Source organism: Bos taurus, chromosome 8, assembly GCF_002263795.3.
Source record: "Bos taurus isolate L1 Dominette 01449 registration number 42190680 breed Hereford chromosome 8, ARS-UCD2.0, whole genome shotgun sequence".
In the NCBI taxonomy this organism is placed as follows: Eukaryota; Metazoa; Chordata; class Mammalia; order Artiodactyla; family Bovidae; genus Bos; species Bos taurus.
This window is the reverse complement of record NC_037335.1, coordinates 80860073-80885232: the sequence shown is the minus strand read 5'-3', so window position 1 is coordinate 80885232 and position 25160 is coordinate 80860073. Positions and strand designations below refer to the sequence as shown.

Sequence of the window (25160 nt, the reverse complement as noted above, 5' to 3'; positions counted from 1 at the left end):
AGGCCTTACTTCTCAAACCCCATGGCGCCCTGGAGTCACTGGGGTCTTTAAGAACTTCTGCTGCCAGGTTCCCACCTGCATACTCACCTTCTACCTTTCTGAGGTGTGACCTGGACATCAGGGTTCTAAGCCCTCCCACGTGATTCTATTGTGCAGCCAATAGAATGGCTTCCAACTAAGGCAATGGTTCCAATAGGTTTTGGAACCATTGCCTTAGTTGGAAGAAATCTGAACCTCAACTTAAAATCTTCTGTCTTCTGGTGTGACTGACCATAGATTTCTCTCAAAGGCCTTAGACCTGCATAGCACTCAGACACAGGATGTTTGTTCACTGGCAAAGTTATTCTCCACTGTCGAGTCTCTCAAATGACAGGAAAACTGCCACCAATACTTCCTTATGTTTGCATGGTACTCTACAGTTTGCAAAAAGTATTGCTCTAAAGGACACTGTTCAGCTTCCAAAAGAACTCTTTGCCAGAGTTTGGAAAGAGGCTGAACTCTAGAGTGAGAAGGACCCGGGTTTAATTCAGATTCCGTCCCTCCCAGACTATGTGGTCAGTCACTTGGCCTCCTAGAACCTGGGTTTCTTCACCCATGAGATGAGAAATGACACTCTATTGCATAGGTTCTTGGGCAGATTAGACAAAAACAAATAAATGAAGCACCATGAGCTGAAAAAGCAAGCAGCGGTAATTAATGAAAAAAGAGCTGAGAGTGTCCCCAGCGTCCCCCTCCCCAGCTTTCCGTCCAAGAAGGAAAGGTGTAGGAGCTAGATCTCCTCATCCCAGTCCCATGCTAAGCAAGGTGCCAGCTCTGAAGCTGGCCCACAAGTGAGCCCAAGCACTCTCTGCCTTCTTTGTCATACACGGTGGTCTAGGAGGCTGGCATCATTGAGAAGGTGACCTTTGAGTCAAAACCTGAAGGAGGTGAGAGAGCAAGCCATTTGGATACCCAAGGAAGTTTTGCAAAAGGAAAAAAACAAATAACAACAACAACAAAACAGCAAGTGCAAAGGCCCTGAGACAGCAGAAATGGCAAGGCTTGGTGCCAGTGCTCAGGAGTCAAACAGGGCTGGAGATTCGGATGCGGGTCTGAGTTCCCAGGTGCAGCTACAGCCATGGGGCTTCTGAGAGGAGCAGAGGGCAGAGAGTGGGAGGGCAGCTTGCCAGGTGGGGTGGAGCAGCAGCAAGAAGACCTAGAGCTGGAGGAGGGCAGCAGAGGTGGGAGGGGAAGAAGGGCAAGTAGGATTTTCTTATCTAAGACAGGGGTGGGTGTCAAGGAAGTACCATGTCCTGAAGAGATAACTAGATGTGACTGCTGGCTCATGGGTGAGAAAGACCTCAAAGAAAGGCAAGGAAGGAAATGCTTAGAGAACTACAAAGTCAGAGTGGGGCTTACACTCGGGGTGGGGGGTTGGGGTGCACTGTGGCTGGGACAGGCCACGGGGAGCTTCTGGGGTGGCCTCTGAAGTTCTATTTTTTGATCTCAATAGGGCTACAAAGGCGTTTGTCAAATTCACCAAGTTCTTTTGTTCCTGTCCTTTCTTAAAAAGAAAATCTGCTTTATTTTACAACAAAGAAGTTTTGAGGGCTTCCCAGGTGGCCCGGTGGTAAAGAATCCGCTCACCAAGCAGGAGACATAGGTTTGATCCCTGTGTCAGGAAGATCCCGCGGAGGAGGAAATGGCAACCCACTCTAGTATTCTTGCCTGGGCAATCCCAAAGACAAAGGAGCCTGGTGGGCTCTACAGTCCTTGGGGTCACAGAGAGTCAGACATGACTTAGTGACTAAATAACAACAACAAAAAAGCGAGGTGACTCCCTCTGCTGAGTCACAGGGATTCGACGACAGACTGTGGCGGGTAGAGGAGAAGTGGGAAGCAAGGAAAAAGAGAACCAGATAGTCAGAAGATTTCCTGGCCATCCTGGCTGAGGAACAGGTTGGGAGAGGAAAGGGAGCAGCTGGGGGGCGCTGTAGGGTCGAGGGCTGTGGTGCTGACCGGGAAGAGCAGTGCTGTCAGGCAGAGGAGAAAAGCCCGCTGACAAAACGGGCTGGAGGGTGTTGTCCATAATGTGGCAGCCAAATTCCATGGACAGAGGAGCCTGGTGGGCTACTGTCCATGGGGTCACAAACAGTCAGATACGACTGAGCGACTTACTTTCATTTTCATTTTCCATTCCCCATGCAGCTTCTGGGGCTGGAAATGTGGAGCTAAGACATGCTGTGGATGAAAACTTAAATCAGAGAACTTAAATCAGACAGATTTTGAAGACTTAAATCAGAGAACCGGATATATCTCAGTAATTTAAATATAATGATTGCAAGTCAAAATGATAATATTTGGCATATTATGTACAAAATATTTTACTTTATATATTACTTTTAGTATATGACTGATACTGACTTCCTGTCTTTTTCCTCATCAGATGTGGCTATTAGAAAGTTTAGAATGACACAGGCAGCACGCTGTCCTTCTATGGAGCCAGCCTAGGCCTGCATCAGGGCACCTCCATGATAACGCCCTTCCTGCGTGGAGCCAGCGTGGTTTCCACTGCGCCTGCTGGGGAGGCCATGCACATCCAGCCCCGTCATCCCCCTATGCTCCAGCCCACAGTCTTTCTTCTGGGCTCAGACTGTCCTCCTCTTTCTCTGAGGAGTGCTCCTGACCTCTGGAAACCCCTGGGGACCCTGGCTCCCAACTGGCTCAGGTCCCACTCTGTAGCTGCATATTCACTGTGATCCTTGCTGTGACCCTTGGTTCTGACTCTCCCACTAGACTGGACGTTTCTCAAGGGAGGGCCAGCTCGCCTATCGCGGCCCCACTGTGTCCCTCGTGTCTGTCCGGTGTGCAGTGTGTGCTCAGTATCTGCTGAATGAATAAACAATGGAGCCCCCAGGAAGTGGACTCGCAGGACCAAGAAGGAGCATCTGCAGTGAGCTGGCAGGGAGGGCAGGTACACCTGAGAGCCTCCAGAGGGCGAGCCCAAGGCTGGAGGCAGCTGCTGTGGGGAAGGCATGGGGAGACAGCTGTGGCCTCACAGAGGTCAGGGCTTCCCTGGAAGCTCAGCTGGCAAAGAGTCCATCTGCAATGCAGGAGACCTGGGTTCGATTCCTTCCTGGGTCAGGAAGATTCTCTGGAGAAGGGAACAGCAACCCACTCCAGCATTCTTGCCTGGAGAATTCCATGGACAGAGGAGTGTGGCACGCTACAGTCCATGGGGTCGCAAAGAGTCAGACACGTCTGAGCAACTTTCACTTCACTTTCACAGAGGTCATGGGGAAGCCTGAGGACCCAGTAGAGGCCCAAGACCCTGACCCACACTGCCAGGCTGGCAGCAGGAGCAGCTGCTGGCATCTTCACAGCCATTGTCGACAGTTTACTTTTTATGAGGCAATATCTGTAAAAAAAAAATATTTCTTCTTGTAAAAATGTATATAAGTGCTCTACTGTGGAGTAACTGGATTGAGTGCCTACACATGGTTGGGGAAAGTTTGATAATGGAACATCAGGTTCATAGGTGGCTGTGGGTGGGCTTGTGATGGGTGAGCAGGTGCCCTAAGAAGGTCCAGTCCCATGTAGAGCACTGGTCATCACTGGGCCTGCAGAGGAGCCCAGCTCAGGGCTCAACACTGCAGAAAACAGACCCCCTGCTTGTGGACAGGGAATGACATTCTTGTCACATTTGTGCAGCCAGGGAGGCAACACCCTAGGCCAGGAGTTAGCAACCATTTTCTGTAAAGGGCCTGAGAGCAGATATTTGGGGGTCTGAGGGCCTTAGGGTCTCTGCTGCAATTGCTCAAGTCTCCCCTTGAAGAGTGAAAATGGCTGCAGACAATATGTAAACAACAGGCATGGCAGTATCCCAATAAAACTTTATTAACAGAAGTGGGCAGCAGGCTGAATTTGGTCTGTGGTCCACAGTTTGCCATCCCCTGTATGAGTCTCCAGCTTCAGATCCCTGATTTTCCCAAGGTTAGCTGCCATGTTTTAAAACTCCAGTGGGTCTCCTCTAAAGAAACAATTTGTGTTAGTAAAGCTCTTGTGAGTTTTAGGAATCTCCCACATGAGCCAGTGGAGACTCAACCCACTGCCGGGCCAGAAACAGCTCAAAAGATAATGTTTCACTGCAGCTGTAAAACAGCAACCTTATCTCATCCGCAGACACGTTGTTCTTCTCTGGTATCCTCGAAATGAGGATCAAAGGGTTTCTTCTGCAGGGAGGTACCAGGTCTGGAATGGGGAGTGTCAGGAGTGAAGGAAACTAAAGAAACCTCATTTTAAAATATGCTGTGGCTTCCCAGGTGATGCTAGTGGTAAAAAAAAAAAAACAAAAAAAAAACCACCTGCCAATGCAGGAGACATAAGAGATGTGGGTTAGGTCCCTGGGGTGGGGAAGATCCCCTGGAGAAGGGCACAGCAACCCACTGCAGTATTCTGGAGAATCCCATGGACAGAGGAGCCTGGCGGGCTACAGTCCATAGGGTCGCAAAAGAGTCGGACACTACCGCATGCACGCAGGCCTAAGAGCAAAGCCAGACCTTTCAAAGACGAGAGGACAGTTCTTGTCACCTGTTCCCCCCCACACCGAGGGGCCTTCCTCCTCCCTCTCTGAAAGCCCATGGCCCCTCCAGTCCCCCACAGTGGAGGGGGCACACTTAGAAAAGATAAACACAAGCTAATACAAAACATGAAGGCCTGTTGTGTAACACAGGAAACGAAAAGGCCAGTGGGAAACAGCAGGTGTTCCCCGCAGTGCGGGTCTGGGGAAAGGAGAGGATGAGGCATTAACAAGATCTTACCCTGGGTTTGTGTGGGCAGATGTTTACATAACTGCCTGCGGAGGAGCTGGAGCTTAATAGCAGCCTGTCTGCTTCGCAGTGCAGTTGCCAAGCAATACCTTCCCTCTCGTGCCCTCGAGGCCTGAGACATTTGCAGTCATTTTCTTCTGCCAGAGGGCTACTCACCGAGGTCAGCGCCTCCACATTGGCGCCCGTCAGACACAGGTAGCGGACCACGTCCAGAATCCCGTTGTTGGCGGCAAGGTGCAGAGGCGTCCGTCCATACTGCAGGAGACAAAAAGACCCGGGAGAGTCCTCACTCTTGCTGACAAGGATGACATGTGTGGAGGGAATCTCACGGGGCCAGCACTGTGTAAGGATCTGGGAGCCACAAGGAAGAGATAGGAGGCGAGGTCTCCTTTCTCCAGAAACTTGCCATTTCCTTGGGGAGGCAAGCCAAACAAAATGTTTTCAAGTATTTCTCAGCTAACAGAGTGACTTTAAAATAAAACTTCAAAGGCTGAAAGAGTGGGAGGCTTATCATAAAATAACTAAATTAAGTCTCCTGCTGTGCTGGCAGAAAGGAGGCATGAGTCAGGGCTGAAGGCCCCAAAGTTCCGGAAAGATTTGCACTGTGGCTCAGATTTAGATACAGCAAGGGAAGAAGGCATGGAAGGACAGAAAGTGAAGACGCTCTAATGAGGTGAAACGCCACGGCCATACCCAGCAGTTTTGATTGCCTACGGCTCCCAAAACGTGTGCCAAGGTATCTGGGGGCACTGCAGTGTATTCAAGGGGATGCTGAGGAATATTTTAAATTTTTGATGGAACCAGCAGGTTCAGACATCAGGGAAACTACTAGCTTCAGGCAGTCCAGTGTCTCAAATTAGCTGGGACTGCCTTCCTTTCAGTGACATTGTGTATGCACAGCATGGGGTTGGCGGCGGCTGTGATACAAAGCAGGTATCTTGTGAAGATCCACATAGAACAGGATATAGGGGTGGTGGTGTCCACTCTGAGTCCAAGGTTTAAAGAGTCGTGAGGTGCCCAGCAAGCACACACCTTCCATTAGTACACAACTGTGGTCAATTGAGAATTAAATAAAAATAGCTTTCTTTCAATTTATGTGAATCGTTTGTTCCATCAGCTCCTGAAATATTAGGTTGTTTGGGTGGAATAACTTAATAAACAGAACTTAAGCAGCCTGGAGTGCTGCAGTCTACGGGGTAGCAAACAGTCGGACACAACCGAGCGACTGAACAACAACAAAGGCATTTAAACAATTTTTTTTTTTTCTTTTTTGGCTGCGCGACACAGCTTGTGGCATCTCAGCTCCTGACCAGGACCGAACCTGGGCCATGGCAGTGAAAGCCCAGAATTCTCACCATTAGGTTACTAGGGAACTCCTGGAACTTATTAAGGTTTTTCTTTTGCTCTGGGGAAACCAGAAAAAAATAAATTATTTTACACAATGGAAATTATGAACTGAGCAAGTTTGGCTGTCTCTGTTTTGTGCTGTTTATGTACAAATAAATGTAGGTTTTTGTTAAGAAGGTAACACATGCTCATTTAATATCCAAACGACATAGAAGGATACACAGTAGAAAAATGAAGACTTTTCCTTCCGCTCCCCCAAGTTCCCGCACTCAGAGCTAGCCCCACACAAACCTTCCAGGCTTTTCTCTACGAATTCATAAGTGGAGAGAAATAATTTGAAAAGCGAAGACATAATCATATTCCACCTTCCATTCTGTCAACTTGCTTTATTCATCTGACAACAGATTGAATACTTCTCCATGTCTATAAGAAAACCTATTACATTCTTTCAGATACCTGAATAATATCCAATATTTAGATATAGCATAACTTATTTAGTTAGCCTGCTGAGGATGGACACTTAAGGTGGTTCCATTTTTTGCTACTATAAGTAATGCTGCAGTGTGTGTGCATATTTATGTTTTGTTTACTGTTAACTCCTAGAGTCACTTAGAAAACAGATATGAAGCTCTCAAATACCCCAGAGCTAAAGTGAAAAGTAAGGAGTTGGTTTGGAAGATTTGGAGGACGTGTTTGGATTTCTGTGTAAGGAAGACAGTCCTGGGTAACAAGATGCATAGTTTTACAGAAGGGGAAAGGGTCAAGGAAGAGACATATGATGAATAAAAGACCAGGAGAGTTTACACTTTGATGGCCTCCAATGTTTGACCGAACAAAACTCAAACTCCTTAACATTATATTCAAGGTCTTTCACCATCTGGACTCAATTCCCCTTCCTGGCTGCCTCCCTCTTCTTGAAATATGCTTTTCCCCTCTTCTCCATCTGTCCAAATCCCAATCATTTAAAATAATCACCTGTGAACAGCTTTTCCCAGTTTCTTTAGTGTCCAGATGCCCATGCTTCTGGAGTGCCAGTGTCTCTATCACAGTAGTGGTTATAACACGAGATGCTCTTATAGTGAAATGTCCCTGTGTCTGTCTGCAAGCAGCCTGAGGACAAGAATCACTCCCTGCTGCCCACCTCCCAGCCCCTTCACATCACACCTTGCACAGTGTTGTCAGAAAAAGGCATTCGTTCATCAATACCTGGCAGGCACGGAATTCTTGGGCAGATCCTGGGTGTGTGTGCACATCTGTGTGTGTGTGTGTATGTGCGTGTACACCTATGCATGTGTCAACATGCTTTTTCTCCCTTTGCTGATCAGAAGAGCCAATCCAGAAGAGAACAAAGGGTTAAGTGTGTACTGTCTGTATCGTCCAGTTCCTCTCTTCTTCCACATTCCCTGATGCAGCCGAGTTAAATAGCCAGTCTCCTGATTTACACATGAGAAGAAGGCAGATAGAGAAATGCCTGTTTCACTGCAATGACTGTCAGAAATCATGACAAGCTCCTGTCACATACTGATGACAGGGGTAGGATCTGAATGGCCGTGTGTATCTCTGGGGGAATGGAATCCAGGTAAGGAAACGGCAGGGCACGGGAAAGGAGTGACAGTCTGCCTGGGCGACGTGGCTGTCACTGTGCCATGGCCATGCAATTGGTTACCAGGGTCAGTCCATGTAAAGTCAGATATGCTTTCTGGGGAAACAAGGCCTTTCTCTGACTTTAAGTTCCTCTATAGACTGCATCATCTTTCCTAAAACAAGCAACAAAAAAATGGAAGAGAAAAACAAGCTGACACCAGCTCTTCTGAAGGTGTAAGACTCACAAAGTCAACATGTACAATGGCCAAGTCACAGCCATTCAAATGAGTGCCACGAGGTCCCTAAATCTGCTTTTTATTCATTTAAAGACTCCTGGAAGGAAAGCCAACCTCTTGATGCTGCTTAATATTATATTACATTTAGTTTCTTCCTTAAGCCACTTATATAACTGACTTGGCAAGATTAGAAAAGGATAAACTAAGAAAGCAACCAGCAGCTGATGGCTAGGACTTAGGATATTGCCTTTTCATATTTCCAGAATATGAAGATTACCTATTTCAATTTCTATTAGAATTAATCACATAATATGCAAGAAGGATTTTTTTTTTGGTAGAAGCATAATTTTCCAGGTATTTCAGTTATTCTTTTACCTTAAACAAACCATATTAAATTCTGCTGGTATCATGTCTGCCACTTATAAACAAATATTTCCTGCAATTACAAAATTAATTCTACTTGGACTTTGTTTTTAACATAATGGTAATAGAATAGTGCTTGCCTTTCATACAGTTACAGAGCTGAAACCACATGACTATCCACCTGTTCTACCATACTTGGTAATGAAAATCTAGATGGCATTCAGGGAAAAGAGAAGGTGTTAGCTAATTTCTAGAATTTCTAGAAGTCAACATATGGGGATTTTTATTTCTTTATCATTCACCAAATGATAGTATCCCCTTAGTCTTACCAAATGTATTTAGCACAAGAAAGATGTTATGAATTTTTGACCATAAAACTCTCAAATGAGGGAAACTGGAGAAATCTGGTTCTAGGAATTTCAATCATATAACTCATTAGGTGTTTTCCTGAACACTCAGTGCCCTGATTTGTACCGTGTTCTTTGATTCTTCTCCAGGAAGAGAACATACACACACACTCTCTCCCCTGCCCTCCCTCCTTCTCTCTCTTTCTGCTCCTGCTGCTGCTGCTGCTGCTAAGTCGCTTCAGTTGTGTCTGACTCTATGCGACCCCATAGACGGCAGCCCACCAGGCTCCTCTGTCCCTGGGATTCTCCAGGCAAGAACACTGGAGTGGGTTGCCATTTCCGTCTCCAATGCATGAAAGTGAAAAGTGAAAGTGAAGTCACTCAGTCATGTCTGACTCTTAGCGACCCCATGGACTGCAGCCCACCAGGCTCCTCTGTCCATGGGATTTTCCAGGCAAGAGTACTGGAGTGGGGTGCCATTGCCTTTTCTGCTCTCTTTCTAGATGCTCATAAATGGTAAGCCAGTCTCAGCAGGAAGTATTAATGTAATACTTTTCTGTGACTATTATTAAATTAATAGTCTATAGGAAATTAAATAATTTCCTATATAATATTTATTTAATAGTTAAATAATTATTGAACAATTTATTAAATTAATAAACTATAGGAAATTATTAAAAAGTCATACACAAAATACACTTAAAGTGGAGAGCCCTATGAAAAAGAACAGGTCCATAAAAGCAATACTGACTATGAACAGTGAAGAGAGAAACTTGCCCAGACCCAGAAGCAGCTAGACACAGAGACTGTGCAGAGATCTTCCCTCCAGCTTTACCTTGTTGGAGAGATCCAAATTGCAGTTGGCTTCACAGAGGGCCAGCACAATCGGCACGTTGCCATCTTTGCAGGCCACATGGAGGGGGGTGTTGCCATGCCTGTCTTGGAAATCGACGGAACTGCCCTGGCTGATGAGAGTCTGGATGACCTCCATCTGACATCGTCTCACGGCAAGATGTAGAGCAATGTGTCCATCCTGTAACAAACGCCAGGGCCGTGAGCAGTTTTGATCGGGCATGTGGAACTGGCTGGTTGCCTTTCTAGCCTCACTGGGTCAGGTTTAACTGGTAATGGGACCGTTACTGCAAAGCCTGAAGGAGGATTAAAAACCACAAACTTTACTCCTGGCGGGGTTGAGGTGAGGCCCCACATGTCTCACTCTGAATAATCACGGGTAAAGCTGACCATCAGTTTAATTAATCTAGGCTTGGCCAGTACATTCAGGTAGGAAGACACCACACTCCTTCTTGTGTCTGAATTCATAGGACTTACGTCATTGTTGGTTCTCCAGTGGCCTGTTTTATCAAGTATTTGGAAAACATTTGCTCAGTGATCTTTACTAACTTCCTAAGTAGAGAGTTTATTGTTTTATTTTGTACTCTGAGAAACTGAGAAAGCGAGGTGATGTCTATCACACAGATGAGAAGCAAACTGTTGTTGCTTAGTCACTAAGTTGTGTCTGACTCTTTTGTGACCCCATGGACTGTATCCCACCAGGCTCCTCTGTCCATGGGATTTCCCAGGCAAGAGTACTAGAGTGGGTTGCCATTTCCTTCTCCAGGGGATCTTCCCAACCCAGGGATTGAACCCACGTCACCTGCACTGGAAGGAAGGTTCTTTACCACTGAGCCACCAGGGAAGCCCTAAGAAGCAAATATAACATATTTAACCTCTGCACCCACACAGCACCAGCCTGGGAGTTCATTCTCCCTGTAGAGCCCCTGGTGAAGATAAGTGCTGAGTTTTAGGAGCTGGGTAGAGGGAGCTTAGAAGCATTTCTGTAACTCATCTACTCTAGGGTTATTCAACCTCAGCCCTGTTAACATTTGGGGCCTTTCCTAGGAATTGCAGGCTGTTCAACAGAGCCGCTGGGCTTTATCTTCTAGACACCCTATCCTCGCTGTGACGACCCAAAAATACGTCTCCAGCCACTTCCTAATGTCACCTGGGGTCAAGGTCACTGCCCACTTGAGAACGGCTGCTCTGTACCAAGAGAATACTCCACAGAGGGCAGTGACTAAATGAACCACAGTGTTCCAAAACCACCATGGATGTAGCATCAGTTTCACTGCAGTTCACAGTAAGAAAAGATTATGCTGAATTGGCTTAATTAAAGAAGGGAAACCTTGTCTAGAATTGTTAGCAAACAAATAAGAATAGTTTATTGTCTTTCTACAAAATAGCAGGTGATGGAAGTAAATAAACCACCTATTTCTTTGTCTATCTACAAATCAATAGTGCATTGCCAATTTCAGTACTAAATGAGGATTTGTCTTGGGTTCCATGATCATCACTGTACCTACTCCAAAGCTAAAAATAAAATAGACTTGAATTGTTTGACCACCTCATAAATTTTGCTGCATCCCACAAATGAACATTAATTATGAAACAGAATTGAGAATCCTAGAATGTTTAGATTGGAGAAGAGAAAGGATAATTATAACTTGTGGCATTTAAGTTATTTTAGGTAAACGAATTGAGAAGTCTTGTGGTCCCTGTAGCCCCCACTAGATGACTTTTCAGCAAGTGGGATACTTTCACCCAAAAAGCACCTTGTCGGATGCATTAAGGTCGGCTCCGTGCTCGGCCAGACACTCCACGATGTCTTGGTAGCCCCTGGCGGAGGCCGTCAGGAGGGGGGTCTCGCCTTCTCTGTTCTTAATGTTCACATTGCAGCCGGCTTCACAAAGGGCTTTGGCCACAGAGTAATAGCCGTGCCAGGCAGCACAGTGCAGGGGGGTTTCTTCTTCCTGGCCAAGGAGAGAAGCACAGAGAAGAGGAGAATGCAATAAGATGAGAGAAAGTACAGGCATGGTGAGAGTCCTAACCAAATTTGGCAGCAAACTCAAGGCAGTGGAGAGAAAGGGCTTGCAGCTATTGGAGCAAAATGTTAACATGAAATAATGGGCTGGGTCTGATGCCTTTCCTTAATTCAAATCCAGCTTTCTCCAGCATTTTACTGACAATTGACTTTGCAGAGCCCACTGGCACCATGGGCTCAGCTCCTCTGAACAATGGAGCCCCTGCGTGTGTGGACATATAGCATCTTTCCTGTGAAAGTGCAATAGTTTACTTCATTTGTGATTACTAACAGAGGGAGAGCATTTCTTTGAGCAAGAACTCCTCTAACAAACCTGTCTCAAGATTCCTGTCACGAACATAGCACAAAGATGAGTCACATAAATGGATTATTGCTCTGGCAGAGAAAGGGCCAAGATAACCATGCTTCAACAAAAAGGACTGGTCATCAGGTCTACATATTCATGACCAACACCATCAGACACATAGATATTTGTCTACAAGAGGCTGTTACACTGTAGCGGTTATGAACACAGACTCTGGAACCAGTCTGTGCGGGTTTGAGCACCAGCTCCACCACTACCAAGCTGTGCTATCTTAGGCAAGTTCCCGAACCTCTCTCTGCCTCAGTTTCCTCATCTGTAAAATGAGAACTGAAGGGTTGTTCAGAGGATTCATGAATGAATGAATGGCAGTGCTTTTGTTTGAGTCCCTGCCCTCTGTAATTTAAGCAGAAAACCTAACTTGGATGCACCTCCAAAATACCCAAGCCTATCATTTGGCTGTGTGCATGCATGCAAAGAGTAGGAAGAAGTGAGGACATCAGCTACTGTGACCCACCTTGTCCTGGAAGTTAGGATTCGAGCCGAAGCTGCACAGTAACTGAACCACATCAGCGTGGCCGTAGCGAGCTGCCACATGAAGGGCTGTCTCTCCAGACTGCAAAAGACACAGCCAAAGATTCAGAGCCCCCTGAAAACGTCTCCAGGGACTAGAACACACAGGACTGGAGGCCCACTCCCACACATGCCTGGCTCCACGTTCCCCCTGAGGCGGTGCCTGTCCCTCTCAGGCCAGATGCCCCTTTGGTGACTGGGCCAGGGACCCCGTGGTGGGGTGTCCACCATGTCGCTAGTGTTAAACTCACACACCTGGCCTCTCTTGTGTGTAATGCCACCCACCCTACCCACCCCACAGGTGAGAGTCCATTTCCTTTTCTGTGATGGATGTTCCTAATCTTCATAAACTGGTGCTTCCAGCTATGTGAATTTTTTTCAAAACACAAAATTCCTTGTTTAATATTAAGTTACTTGAACACAAGGTTTTATTTACTAGCAAGTTTCTGATTTCACTACGTTTAGAATATAATTTCTTACATCCTCAGAGATTTTTGTAAGTATTACCACTAGCCCCTACAATAACATATTCTGTGAATTTGTAATAGATGCAACTTCTTAAGATATTTTACTTATATCTGCCATAAAACTGTCAGAATAAACTTATCTAAAACAATGAGATATTTGTTGCCACCTGACATAAAACTGCTATAATAAAAGTATGTCTTTAAATGACAACCCATTCCAGTATACTTGCCTGGAAAATTCCATGGACAGAGGAGCCTGATGGGCTACAATCAATGGGGTTGCAAAGAGTTGAACATGACTGAGCAACTGAACATGGAATGTGAATGTCATCCCTTCTCCCTTAGGTATGGTACAGTGCACAATCCATACAACTGTATGTGACAGCCCTGACTGAACATAACAAATCAGTCTACTAGTATTAGAAGCAGAGAAGGGTTACATACATAGTAGAATACATACAGATGAGAAAGTAGGAACCCTAGGTGCAAGCCCCAGCCCTGCAATTAACTCACAGGAGTATTGTGTGGAGTGGATGAAACATGGTGTGTGAAAGCAGGGTATCTTCCCAAATTAATAATATTTATACCATTTTAATCCCCAAAGCCTTAACTTTACTTGCACTGTCTCATTACCCCTTCTAGTACCAGTGGTCAAGGTCAGCAGAGTCAGTCATGTCAAAGAGGAAGAGGAGGTGAGAGGAGGACCAGGACTCGGGTCACTTTCTGGTTATCCTTCTAGCAGAACTTTTGAGTTTTCATGTTACAGGGAAGATAGTTCACGGCTCACATAATATGAAGACCACTTGGCATATTTCAGCTAAAATCAGGTTTTAATGTTAGACCAAGTCACCAGCAAAAAGAAACTTCTAAATTAAATTTTCTGTAGGAAGATTTTGGTCCCGAATTCTTATTTTTTGGGTAATGATGCAGATGGCATGCCAACACTCAAATGCAGTCTTTTATCACTTTCCATAAGAAGAGAAGTGGCCTTACCTTGTCTTTAACGTCCAGAGGGCATTTGTTCTCATTGAGAAATTTCAAGGTATCTACATGGCCATGCCGAGAGGCCCAGTAGATGGCATTGGATCCACCCTGTACAAAAACCAAGGCAGAGTCATGCTCCCAGATGGATCTGAACACACACATCACTCAGTTGCTATATTTCTTTTCCTGTGTGATGGCAAACACCAAAGGAGCAACTCCCAAGAGGAATAAAACCCCACTTCAGTTTCTGGTTTGACAAAGGGACCAAGGTTATGTAAGACATGAACATTCCAGAAAGCTGGGTGAAAGGGATAAGTGAGCTTTCTATATTATCTCTCTAGATTTTTTTTTAATCTAGAATTATCTTAAAATAAAAAGGTTTTTTTTTCCCCCTAAAACCTTCATTTCAACTTCCAGTTAGAATTCCCTATATTGTCAAGGGCCAGTTCTAGGCTATTAACAGTGCTGCTGAAAGTCTATGGAAGCTGATGACAGATCCATTGTAATGACAATTAGCTGGTCATCACTTGTGTCTACACTCACAGCAAGGTATACACCTCAAAGCATATCTGCCTTATTCTGTTACCCTAATAAACATGTGGGAAAATACATTTCTGATGAGATTAATTGGATAATGAAAACTTCTCCAAATATAACATCAATTAACACCACTGAGTCAATGTGATCAGTAAGGAGTCAGTCTGGGCAGGGCACAAAGAAAGGCAGACGCTGAGTAACAGAGCCATGAGGAAGATCAATGTTTGCCTTTTCCCTTATAACCTGTTAGACAGGACCAGACTACTTAATCAGTTCATCTCCCTTTACAGGAAACTAAGAAATGAAGTAGGGCATATGTGGTATTTTTCTCTGTTACCTCTATGATTAGAGACATTTGGAAATACTTAAAAAATAATTCCTTTTGCAATAAAACAGAATTATGACCTTATCCTGGATGTCAATTCTTGAGCCTCTCTTAATGAGCAACTGTAGTATTTGAATATTCCCACAGCCAGCAGCAATAAGTAATGGAGGAGTCCCATGCTGGAAAAGGCAAGAAAAAAAAAATACAATTTTTCAGGTTTGATAGGAAAGGAAAAGCCTAAACTACCACCGCTGCCCCAGACGCCTTCCTGTGTCTCCACAGACACAGACCTGCCCTGCCTGACAAGAGTAGACACAGGAGGAAATGGTAGCCTGCCCTCTTTTGGATTCACAACCAAAAGTGACATTTTCATTTGCAAGATGAGTACATATAAAATTTCATGGTTAGAGGGGCATGCTAGCTGCGTATAGAAAGGCCTTGTGTGAAGAAAGGCCCTCAATGCACAACGACCTTATTTCTAATTCAATTCACTTTCTAAGCAGAAGTGATTTTCCCCACAGTATGGAGTTTACACAGGAAAGACGAATGGAGAAGCAGGTGGGTTCTCTCCACCTTGGACTTGGAGGAGCACAGTCACTATGACCCCTGACCCCTACCCCCCCTGGCAGGACAGCATCAGACCTTGTTGGGCTGGTTAACGTCGTAGTTGGACAAGGAGCCCAGGAGGTGCTGCAGGCCTGGGACATTGTCATCGTTGATGGCATGGATGATAGCTTTCATCACAAAGGAGTCTTCCTCATCCTTGAGAGAGACACGGAAGAGGGAAAAAGGCTTACACAGCTGGCTGTGCTGCTCCTTTTACCAACATCAGAGAGACTAAGGCTCATTTGTTAAAAGGAGCCTTCAGGGGGCAAGTAAGCCATTTAATCCCCAAATCTACCTGGTCATGAAGGGAAGCAGGAAGTCACCTTTTGCCCCTCCCACATTGGGAACTAATACCACCTACTATTTACCTGTGACTTTATGTCACCTGCATTACAACCCAGACAGCAAACAGCTCTGAAGATTCAGATTTAGGACAATGATTGACGACAAACTACTCTTTGTGTTTATCTTAGGAATCTTTCAAAACATACAGTTCCAGAAACCACTGTAGAAAATTTCAGGTGTAACTCAGACTCTAAAACTATTGAACCAAGGAAATGACGTCTTTGAATAAGAAAGACTTATTTTGCGATTTTTGCAATTACAGATTGTCATTTTTTGATTACTAGAAATTCCTGTATTCTATAACATAATAAAATTCTCTGAAAGTTGGTCACAATTTTTTTTAAAAGGTCTTAAAAGGGGAGAAATGTAAAAATAAAGGCCAGATAAAACAAAGTAAAATGGATGCATTTCTATTTATAAAGAGAAAATAACTAGATACTATAGAACAATAAATTTACTAAATTTTTGCCACTTTGTCAAAATACTTTCTTAAATATATATAATAAGATATTTGTAAAATATGGTAAATTAAAACCAAAAACATAAGCTAGAAAAATTCCACACAAAAGTTTTGGACTTATAGAGGTACAGCTACTACAATTTCAGATCTGGAAAAGCATAGCTACAGAGGCTGAACCTCTGCCTGTGGGGGTGGGATGGAGAAAGCATTTCTCTGAACTCTGCTTTCTCTTTATAAATCTGAATTCAAACAAGCTTTGTAAGGGCTGTAATACTATTTGTAGAGAATACATGTTGAAGATTACCATTGGTTTTCCTTTTCAAGTTGAAGACTAAGAGACATTTGCCTGAAAGCGAGAGTGACGAGAAAGGGGAGAATGGAGGAGCAGGCAAGTTGCTGTAACACCTCATGGTCAACAGGACACTGAGATGACATGAGAGAGAACCTGAGGGCTGCGGGGGCGGGGGGGTCTTCCCACCTGGAGCTCCTTCACAAGCCCAGGCCCTCTCCTCCCCTGAACTTTTCATCGCAATGTATTTTCCCCCAACTGACTGTTCTGTGATTTTAATTTATAAGATTTAATCATTCTCATCACCTGACTTAGATTAATAGTTTATATCTTGTCTTGGTTCCATTGTCACCCTCAGACAATTTCCCAATCCAGACTTCTTCCTCTTCTTCCCCTCTCTTGCGTCTCTCTAACTTCTTTTTTTTTTCTTTTTAATATTTCCTAACTCTTTTCATTCTATAAGGCTAGACCTGGAACTTGAGTAAAACTGTTAGCTTCAGGGGATTAAAAAAAAAGAGCTGGTGTCTGCTGATATGTGACCTTGCCCTTGGAGTCCCCAGATCCCACTCAGGAAGCCCTGACTACTCAGTTACATGAGCCTGCAGGTTCCCACAGAACCACCCTTCCTGCCTTTTCTGGAGTCTCCTTTTCCTCCGGGGTTCACAAAGTCCTGTTGTCTGACTGTCAGGTAAAGTCTTGTTGAATTTTGATGTGTCCACTATATCTCAACAGTTAATCTATGATTAGGTTTCAGTTTGGATTAGGGAAAAAAATTGTGCAGTTGTTCTCAAGGACCTTTGGAAGTCGATACAATGTCAACAAAGAGAGTGGGTTTAGCCTTCTGATCTACCATGAACTATATCATCGAGCCCCACGGCACTCTCCCTGATTTTCTGCTGTGTGTGTGTGTGTGTGTGTGTGTATGTTCGGAAGCAGGGCTGTCTGTCCCTTTTGTACTATTACAGTTCAAGATTCTCCAAGGTCAGTGGAAACAGAGGGCTCTCGTTTTAGTTCATGAAAATTAGATGCTCTTTCCCCTTTACTGGCCAGCCTCTCTTTTATCAAACTGTGTTGGAGGGGCAGAGGAGGGTGGGAAGGTGGAGGTTGGAGGTAGTGGGTATAGCCAATCAAAACAAAGAGGAAAAAGGACCCCAAAAGTATAGAGTACATCAAATCAGCCATCCCAACTCCCTCTTCGAGAGGAGGAAGAACAGGCCTGACATTTCCAAGATTTCAGGTTTTCTGGGTTGCTGAACAAGTCAAATAACTTAAACATTGTAAATACACAGCACTAAGAACGAATCTATCCAGGGAAAAGGATTGCTTACCAGAGTATCATCGCTTCTGGCAACACTCATGTTACTTCTGGACAAGAATGACCTGGATAATCTTTGGCACAGTGATATCAAGCGAACAGATTGCTTTATTAAAAAAGAGAGAGAGAGAGAGAGTGAATAAAAGGCAGGGAGAAAGGAGGAGAGAGAGCTTATGTAACAATACTCAAATTAGTGCAGATGACAAAGTCTTTTGAGATAGCATTCACTGCTGACTGCACATACTCTTTAGGGGTGGGCAATCCCAGAAGCAGGTTAGATTATATTTGCTTAAAGAAACTTCTAAAGGTCTTATAAATCAAGACAACAAAAGAGAGATTCTCCTTCTACATTTCATTATCAAACCATAGAAGTGGACATGTCTGTTCTCTCTCCATATTTCACTCTCTACTCTTTGAGGAATGTGATTTTACCCTAACAAAGCCTATGGATGTCCCCCCTTGGAGAAGCATGGTAGGCAAGGGCCCTGTGCCTGTGGTGCCCAGGCAAGCTGGTAATGGCAGGCAGTGTGACACTCAAAACTCTTACAGATGTTGGAAATGAGCAGATGGGGTACTTTTTTGCCAATGGGACAAACACCTCTGCATTTACTCTCAAAGGCAGAAGCAACATGTAAAGACTGTGTGTGTGTATATGTGAGAAAGAGAATGAGAGAAAGAAAGTTATGGTGGTTCACACTACATTTTAAGCCATATTTTCAGGGGTTCTTTGAGAACTAAGAGTCAGGTCTTGAGTAATCTATTGCTGTGGTCCTCATCTCTATCAAGGCATCCCAACCTGATGGGCATGACAATGAGGTATACCTCTGGGCCAGTGATGAGGAGACATGGCAAGTACCTGCTTCCTCTGGGCTTGACATGACCCTGTGCACAAGAAGCCATCCTGTCCCCCTCTGAACCCTGAATTTGTATTTGTTCAAGTTGGATGGAATGTTCTTTAGAGCCACATCTTTCTCAGCCCCTGAAGAAACCATTAACACTGAGAAGAGATTGTAGCAAATGCTCCTGGCCCACCCTACCCTCATCTCAACCACTCACAGACCAAAGCTGGATTTAGAGAACCATTTACACAAACTCTGGGATAATCATAATGCCATGCTGCTTACCACAAGGAACAAATCTATTTAAAATGTGGTTTGTTGCATTTAGAAAAAACTGCACTATAATTTTATTGTACTGATTTAAAAACGTGCCTTGGGAATGGCTTTGATTTAAAAAATAAATGTAAGATTACATGTAAAAAGAAGAGTTAAATAGGACTGAAATAATATTTTTGCTTGTGTTTGAAAATAGAGTAATGGTACAGATGTGAAATTGAAAAAAGGATGCACTTTTGCATTGCTGATATCAGACATGTACCCTCAGCAGAGAGAACCATATAGGAAATTGAATTAGTTAATTCCTTCAAATCAAACTATCTTACTTTCCATTTTTTCCGGGCTGCAAACTTCTTGAATTTCTCCATGTTTACTGCTGATGCTTTTCTACTAAGTGCTTGTTGGGTATCTTTAGGCTAAAATGAAAATTCAAGACAATTTAGAGCTCTCAAATTGACAGAAATGTGTTACATGACAACTTCTGGATACCTCTTACTATTTGGGATGCTTATTCACCTTGCTAAAGTAACAAAACCATTGGGATAATACAGCAGATCTAGGAACCTAGTCTCTGAAGGCTAACTTTTGTGCCTAAAGATTTGAGAAAAATCCATAAAGACTGGGTCTTGGGGGAAAGTTGAAAAGTTAGCTTGGACCAAGCTGAATAAATAACTCCATAAAAGAGTCTGGGAATGGGATGATTCATGGTGGGGCCATGTTATGAGACGCTGTTATGTTATAAACTTAACATCGTCAAGTAATTTAGAGCTGTTTGAGACCTCAGAGGTTAGCAAACTCACTCTATCCCACAGCATTAAAATCCCTCCTCCACTGCATCTTTTTCAGAAGGCCGTGAAGCTCTACCTCCAAGAGAAGCAGATATCATTGCCTTCCAGGGAAGCCAAGGTAACTGCTGGGAGCTGGCACAGGTGGAGTTTGCCAGCTGCCCCAAACCTGCTTCTGCATTGCAATCCGTTTACTGGTTCCATGATTTTAGTCTGCAACTGCCATGCTCCCCGACCCTTAGTCCTTTCTGCTCTATCTGAAGCAGCTTTGATTCTTTAACCCAAATGCCAACAGGCGCCAGGCAGGTAGGTATATGTATGGTGGGGGTGACCCTGGCCTGGCACAAAAGCAGCAGGGTACGAGTTTCTGGCAGACTTGTGGAATGAGGTCTCAGTGTTGGCAGAACTCCAGATTTTTCAAGAGAAGCTGGGAATCTAGATTTGATATCATATTTAAATGCTTAATTTAATTCAAAAACTTAACAAAAATAGTGTTTGGGTTAATATCCCATAATCAAATGCAAAGTGGTTGAGTGGCTCTGCCCTTCAGCTTCTCATCACCATCCTGCCCTGTGGTAGTTCACTCCTGTCTACCTCTGTTATCATGAGTATTGTCTCAGCTGCCTTAAAATACGGCACCAACAGCAAACACAATACTCCAGACGTGGCCATGGTTAGAACCCACAGTGCCACGTGATATCCTGTGTTGTGCTTAGTCACTCAGTTGTGTCCGACCCCATGGACTCTTTGTGACCCCATGGACTGTGGTCTACCAGGCTCCTCTGTCCACGGGGATTCTCCAGGCAAGAATACTGTAGTGGGGTGCCATGCCCTCCTCCAGGAGATCTTCCTAACCTAGGGATTGAACCCAGGTCTCCCACATCACTCTTTATCATTTGAGCCACCAGGGAAACCCAAGAATACTGGAGTGGGTAGCTTATCCCTTCTCCAGGGGAAACTTTCCAACCCAGGAATCAAACCAGGGTCTCCTGAATTGCAGGTGGATTCTTTACCAGTTGAGCTACCCAGAAAGCCCAGGGCAAATGAATTCCAGGACACCCTATCCCCAGACCAATTGCAATATGCAACTCACCTTGATCCAGGGATGCTGCAAACTATCTTGAATTGTCATTCTCTTCCTTTGTGGGGGGGAGGGGAAAGAAAAAAAATGCAGTGACCATAGAAGCAAACATTAAGGTTGGTTCCATGCCGGCTGGACCTACCAAGCAGATGCTCTGGAAAACGCAGTTCGGGGCCTGCTTCACGGAAGCAAGCCGAAAACGAGGTCAGTCTTTGTGTGATTATTTCACTGTGCCCACCGGGACTGAAAGGTACAAGGGGCCCTGCCTGCATTTGCTGAAGCGTTTCACGTGGCATGCTTCTCTTTGCCAGGTGGAAACAACCAGCGAGGAATAAACACGGCTATGTGCACAGGACAGATGCTAACCCTCGTCTAGCTGAGGCCACGGCTAGGGAACTTTCAGGAGTAAGGGACACTCACTTTGGATCCTTGACGAGGAGTCTTCTTATGAAATCTTTGGCTAGGGCGCTCGTATTACTGAAGTACTCTTCCTCAAATTCATAGTTGACGGCAGATACGTTCGCTAACGTTTCTTGCTTACTGTCTCCGAGAAACGGGGAGGCCCCACTGAGGCTGTTAATAAAGCGGGGCATAGAACATGAGTAAGTCTTCCTACTGTTATCATGCTGCTCCTCTAGTATCTGATTAGGAGAATGAGGAATAACAGTCTAATCTGGTGCTTGAGCAGTCACTTCAAAATTCAATTACATTTTACGGGGCGTTTAATTGTCATGCACAAAAGCTTCAGCTTATGCAAAGGACACATTTAAAAAGTTAATTTAGAATAGCGTTAAGTAGTTTATAAAAGAAAAACCTTTCCTATTTTCTCAGCAGTGATGGGCTGTCAAGCTTTCTTTCGGTGATTATGTTGCAATTTCTGATGACTCATTTCAAATTAAGAGAAAATGTGTAATTAGTATAAACTAAATGTGTTCTGGAGGTGTAAAATGATTATGTGTACATAAAAAGCATGCGTAACCTGAAGTGATCAACACGGCACATAGTTTCAAAGAAAAAGGGGAGGAACACAAATAGTGAATTTGGGTACTTACAGAATATAGGTTATTACCCCAATACTCCTAGACGTGAAACAAGAAGAAAAACAATATTAGACAAATAGTAAAATAAATCAGAAAAATGACAACATTAATGACATGTTCCTTACCACATATCTGCCTCAAGACCAAGAGGTTCATAGTTGACTATCTCAGGAGCTATGGGGAAATGAATGCACATTTAGTTTTGGAAGGAAGTGAACCAACAGAGTCTAATCTTCATGTATAAATCAGAAACATGTACCAGGGAAATGATGCTGCAAGCAGGGGGAATTCTGCCAGCATAATGTTCATGAAAAACAAACAGAATGGCCATAGGAATGAAGAAAACTTACCAACAAATTCTGGTGTCCCAAATATATTTTTGAATTCATTTCCAAAGTCAATTTTATGGGCCAACCCAAAGTCAATGATCTTGATCCGAGGCTTGGGAACATTTCTATCCAAAAGCATTATGTTTTCGGGCTTTAAAAAGAGAAAAATAGTACCGCAATGTTCATAGAAGTGTTATTCACAGTAACCAAAAGGTGGAAATAACATGATGTCCACAAAACAGGGTCTATCCATACAATGGAATATTATTTAGCCTGAGAAAGAAAGTAAACTTCTGACATGTGTGTCAAAATGGATGAACCCTAAAGACATTGAAATGTCAATCACAAAAGGAGAATGTTGTATAATTCTAGATACTTATATGAAGTACCTAGAATAGGCACAATCATAGAGACAGAAAGTAGAATGATGGATGTCAGCAGCTGGGGTAGGAGGGCTGAGGACTTAGTGTTTAATGGATACATAGTTTCAGTTTGAAAGAACAGTAAATTCCAGAAATAGATGGTGGTGAAGGCTATGGTTTTTCCTGTGGTCATGTATGGATGTGAGAGTTGGACTGTGAAGAAGGCTAAGCCCGAAGAATTGATACTTTTGAACTGTGGTGTTGGAGAAGACTCTTGAGAGTCCCTTGGACTGCAAGGAGATCCAACCAGTCCATTCTGAAGGAGATCAGCCCTGGGATTTCTTTGGAAGGAATGATGCTAAAGCTGAAACTCCAGTACTTTGGCCACCTCATGTGAAGAGTTGACTCATTGGAAAAGACTCTGATGCTGGGAGGGATTGGGGGCAGGAGGAGAAGGGGACGACAGAGGATGAGATGGCTGGATGGCATCACTGACTCGATGGACGTGAGTCTGAGTGAACTCCGGGAGTTGGTGATGGACAGGGAGGCCTGGCGTGCAGCGATTCATGGGGTCGCAAAGAGTCGGACACGACTGAGCGACTGAACTGAACTGAACTGATGGCTACACAACTATGTGAATAGACTTAATGCCACTTAAGTGCATACTTTAAAGTGGTTAAAATGGCAAATATTATATTGTGTTTATCTTTCCACAATCCAAAAAAAAAAAAAATACTATCATATGTTATGCTGAGGACAAGATGGCAGTGTAGTTCTTCCTCTCTCCTGAAAAAACAACAAAAAGTAGGGATAAAAGAGGTTGCAAGAGAACACCTGGAAAAATAAATGCCTTGGTTTAGGTTCTCCCAGAAACAGATCCAGAAAGGGATTTGGCTTAAGTGGGAGGGGACCCCAGGGCAGCGAATGGGAAGACAGAAGGAAGGAAGCTGACATAAAGTGTCTTATCAAGGTGGGGGTGACTGGAGCAGTCTCTTTGGAAGACTCGGGGAGAAATGGTAGCACTCAGAATTTTCCAACTGAAGCACAAGGAAGCTGGGGTATTTATCCACTATCTCCCCAGATCCACTGCTAAGAGCTGCTTCAGTGGGTATTTATGCTTTGGCATTTCCAGCTCCCAGCAGCAGTCTTTGGGGTGTGTGCCAGTGAGTACTGGGGGATCCAGATGTGGTCTTGACAGCTCTGCTACAGTAAATATGGAGAAAATCTTCCCTTCTCTTACATCTTATCCTAGCTCCAATGACAGGAGTCATTCACTTGGCAATCCACCACACACTGCTTGGTGATAATCTTCTCACTGTTTTGGACTGTACCCTGAATCTTACATTGTCACTTCTGTTGCTCATATGGATGTCTTCCCCTCCCAAAGAGACCATAACCTCTGTGATGGGTGGGAGTATGACCTGCCCCTCTCCCCCTTTTTTTTTATTGCTGATAATGCCTTGCCCCTAGTCAACAAAGACCCCAAGTAGACAGTCTCAGAGTCTGGCTTAATTGATTGCCAGACAGAGTCAGCCCAGAAGCCTTTGCATCAAGAAAGAGAGTAGAGATTAAAATACCTTCCATCTTATATGATAATAACCACAGGTAGAGAGAAATGGAGCAGCCAGTGGCTACTCCAGGCTGAAAATATCCCATAACTAACAGCAGCCCCCTTGCTTAAAGACTTGGCTGGCAAGAGCCCTCAATTCTTCCCTAAGAAAATTCTAGAATGTGATGATTAATCCTAAGCCTCTATTCCACACAATCGTTAGGAACTGCTGTAGTAAGCATGCATTATACACTTGCTGATTTATACTGATAACTGTTATGTGTTAAACCCCTCTAGGGAAAAAAAAATACATGTATCTCTTTTGGGTGCCTCCATTTTTCCCAGCAAACAAACAAGTGCTGTGATATGCATATGCTTTCATCTGGTTTACACCACACAACGTACCTTAAGATCAAAGTGGGCAATCTGAAGGGAGTGCAGATAGTAAACACCATTAAGAATTTGTTTGAGAAATTCAGTTGCTTCCTCTTCAGTCAAAGATTCCTTTTCAGCTAAGAAGTCAAACAGCTCACCACCTGCAACGCTGAAAACCAGGAAGCAGAGGTTACTGATGACAGCTTCTGTCTCCTATTGATTTGTTTTCTCAAAGACGATTTGCACACTCAAACTTCTGGCAAGAAAATAGCGTCGAGGACATGCTGAAACTGCTAAGCAAGGAATCAGAATTCTCTGTGCTTCTCATTGTTGGATGACAACTCTGCATTCAGGTATGCTTGTGCTTGAAAGCAGCTGGGTATTGCTCTCCTAATCTGCTAGGTTCACAAATGGGGGAGGAGCAGAAATGTGATGGAAAAAAAAAATCAATGCGTCTTTCAGACATCTTATTCAACATATTCATATGTGAAGTCTTAACTCACTGATTGGAAAAAAAACCCTACAATCCAACTTCGTGTAGAATTTATAGGATATATCTTCCTAGCCCAGTCAGAGACTACCTGGAAACTTCAAAATCTGTATGTTAGTCAATTAAAAAAAAAAACAACAAAACACTCACATTACAACCTATGGCCTGACAAGCAGTGTTTGTTTGTATATTCTGTATTTGTATCTATGAAAATACTTTCATATTTATAAAAATCACAAACATACACAGAATTGAAATGCCTGTGGTTG

The 25160-nt window shown here is 44.0% G+C and overlaps 1 protein-coding gene across 4 annotated transcripts in view; it reads right to left on the bottom strand.

Annotated features, from left to right (window-relative positions):
• DAPK1 (death associated protein kinase 1) overlaps positions 1-25160 on the bottom strand; it is a 209989-nt gene that overhangs the window by 35855 nt on the left and 148974 nt on the right. For all 4 annotated transcript variants that reach the window (XM_024995907.2, NM_001206038.2, XM_024995909.2 and 1 more), the window contains exons 4-18: positions 24432-24570; positions 22137-22266; positions 21912-21960; positions 21799-21825; positions 21167-21319; positions 20759-20804; positions 19207-19296; positions 17779-17871; positions 15393-15512; positions 14831-14929; positions 13898-13996; positions 12382-12480; positions 11295-11492; positions 9521-9718; positions 4965-5063 (exon numbers count right to left, since the gene is read on the bottom strand). In XM_024995907.2, coding sequence (XP_024851675.1) covers positions 4965-5063; positions 9521-9718; positions 11295-11492; positions 12382-12480; positions 13898-13996; positions 14831-14929; positions 15393-15512; positions 17779-17871; positions 19207-19296; positions 20759-20804; positions 21167-21319; positions 21799-21825; positions 21912-21960; positions 22137-22266; positions 24432-24570 — 1639 coding nt within the window. The remainder of the gene's footprint in view (positions 1-4964; positions 5064-9520; positions 9719-11294; positions 11493-12381; positions 12481-13897; positions 13997-14830; positions 14930-15392; positions 15513-17778; positions 17872-19206; positions 19297-20758; positions 20805-21166; positions 21320-21798; positions 21826-21911; positions 21961-22136; positions 22267-24431; positions 24571-25160) is intronic.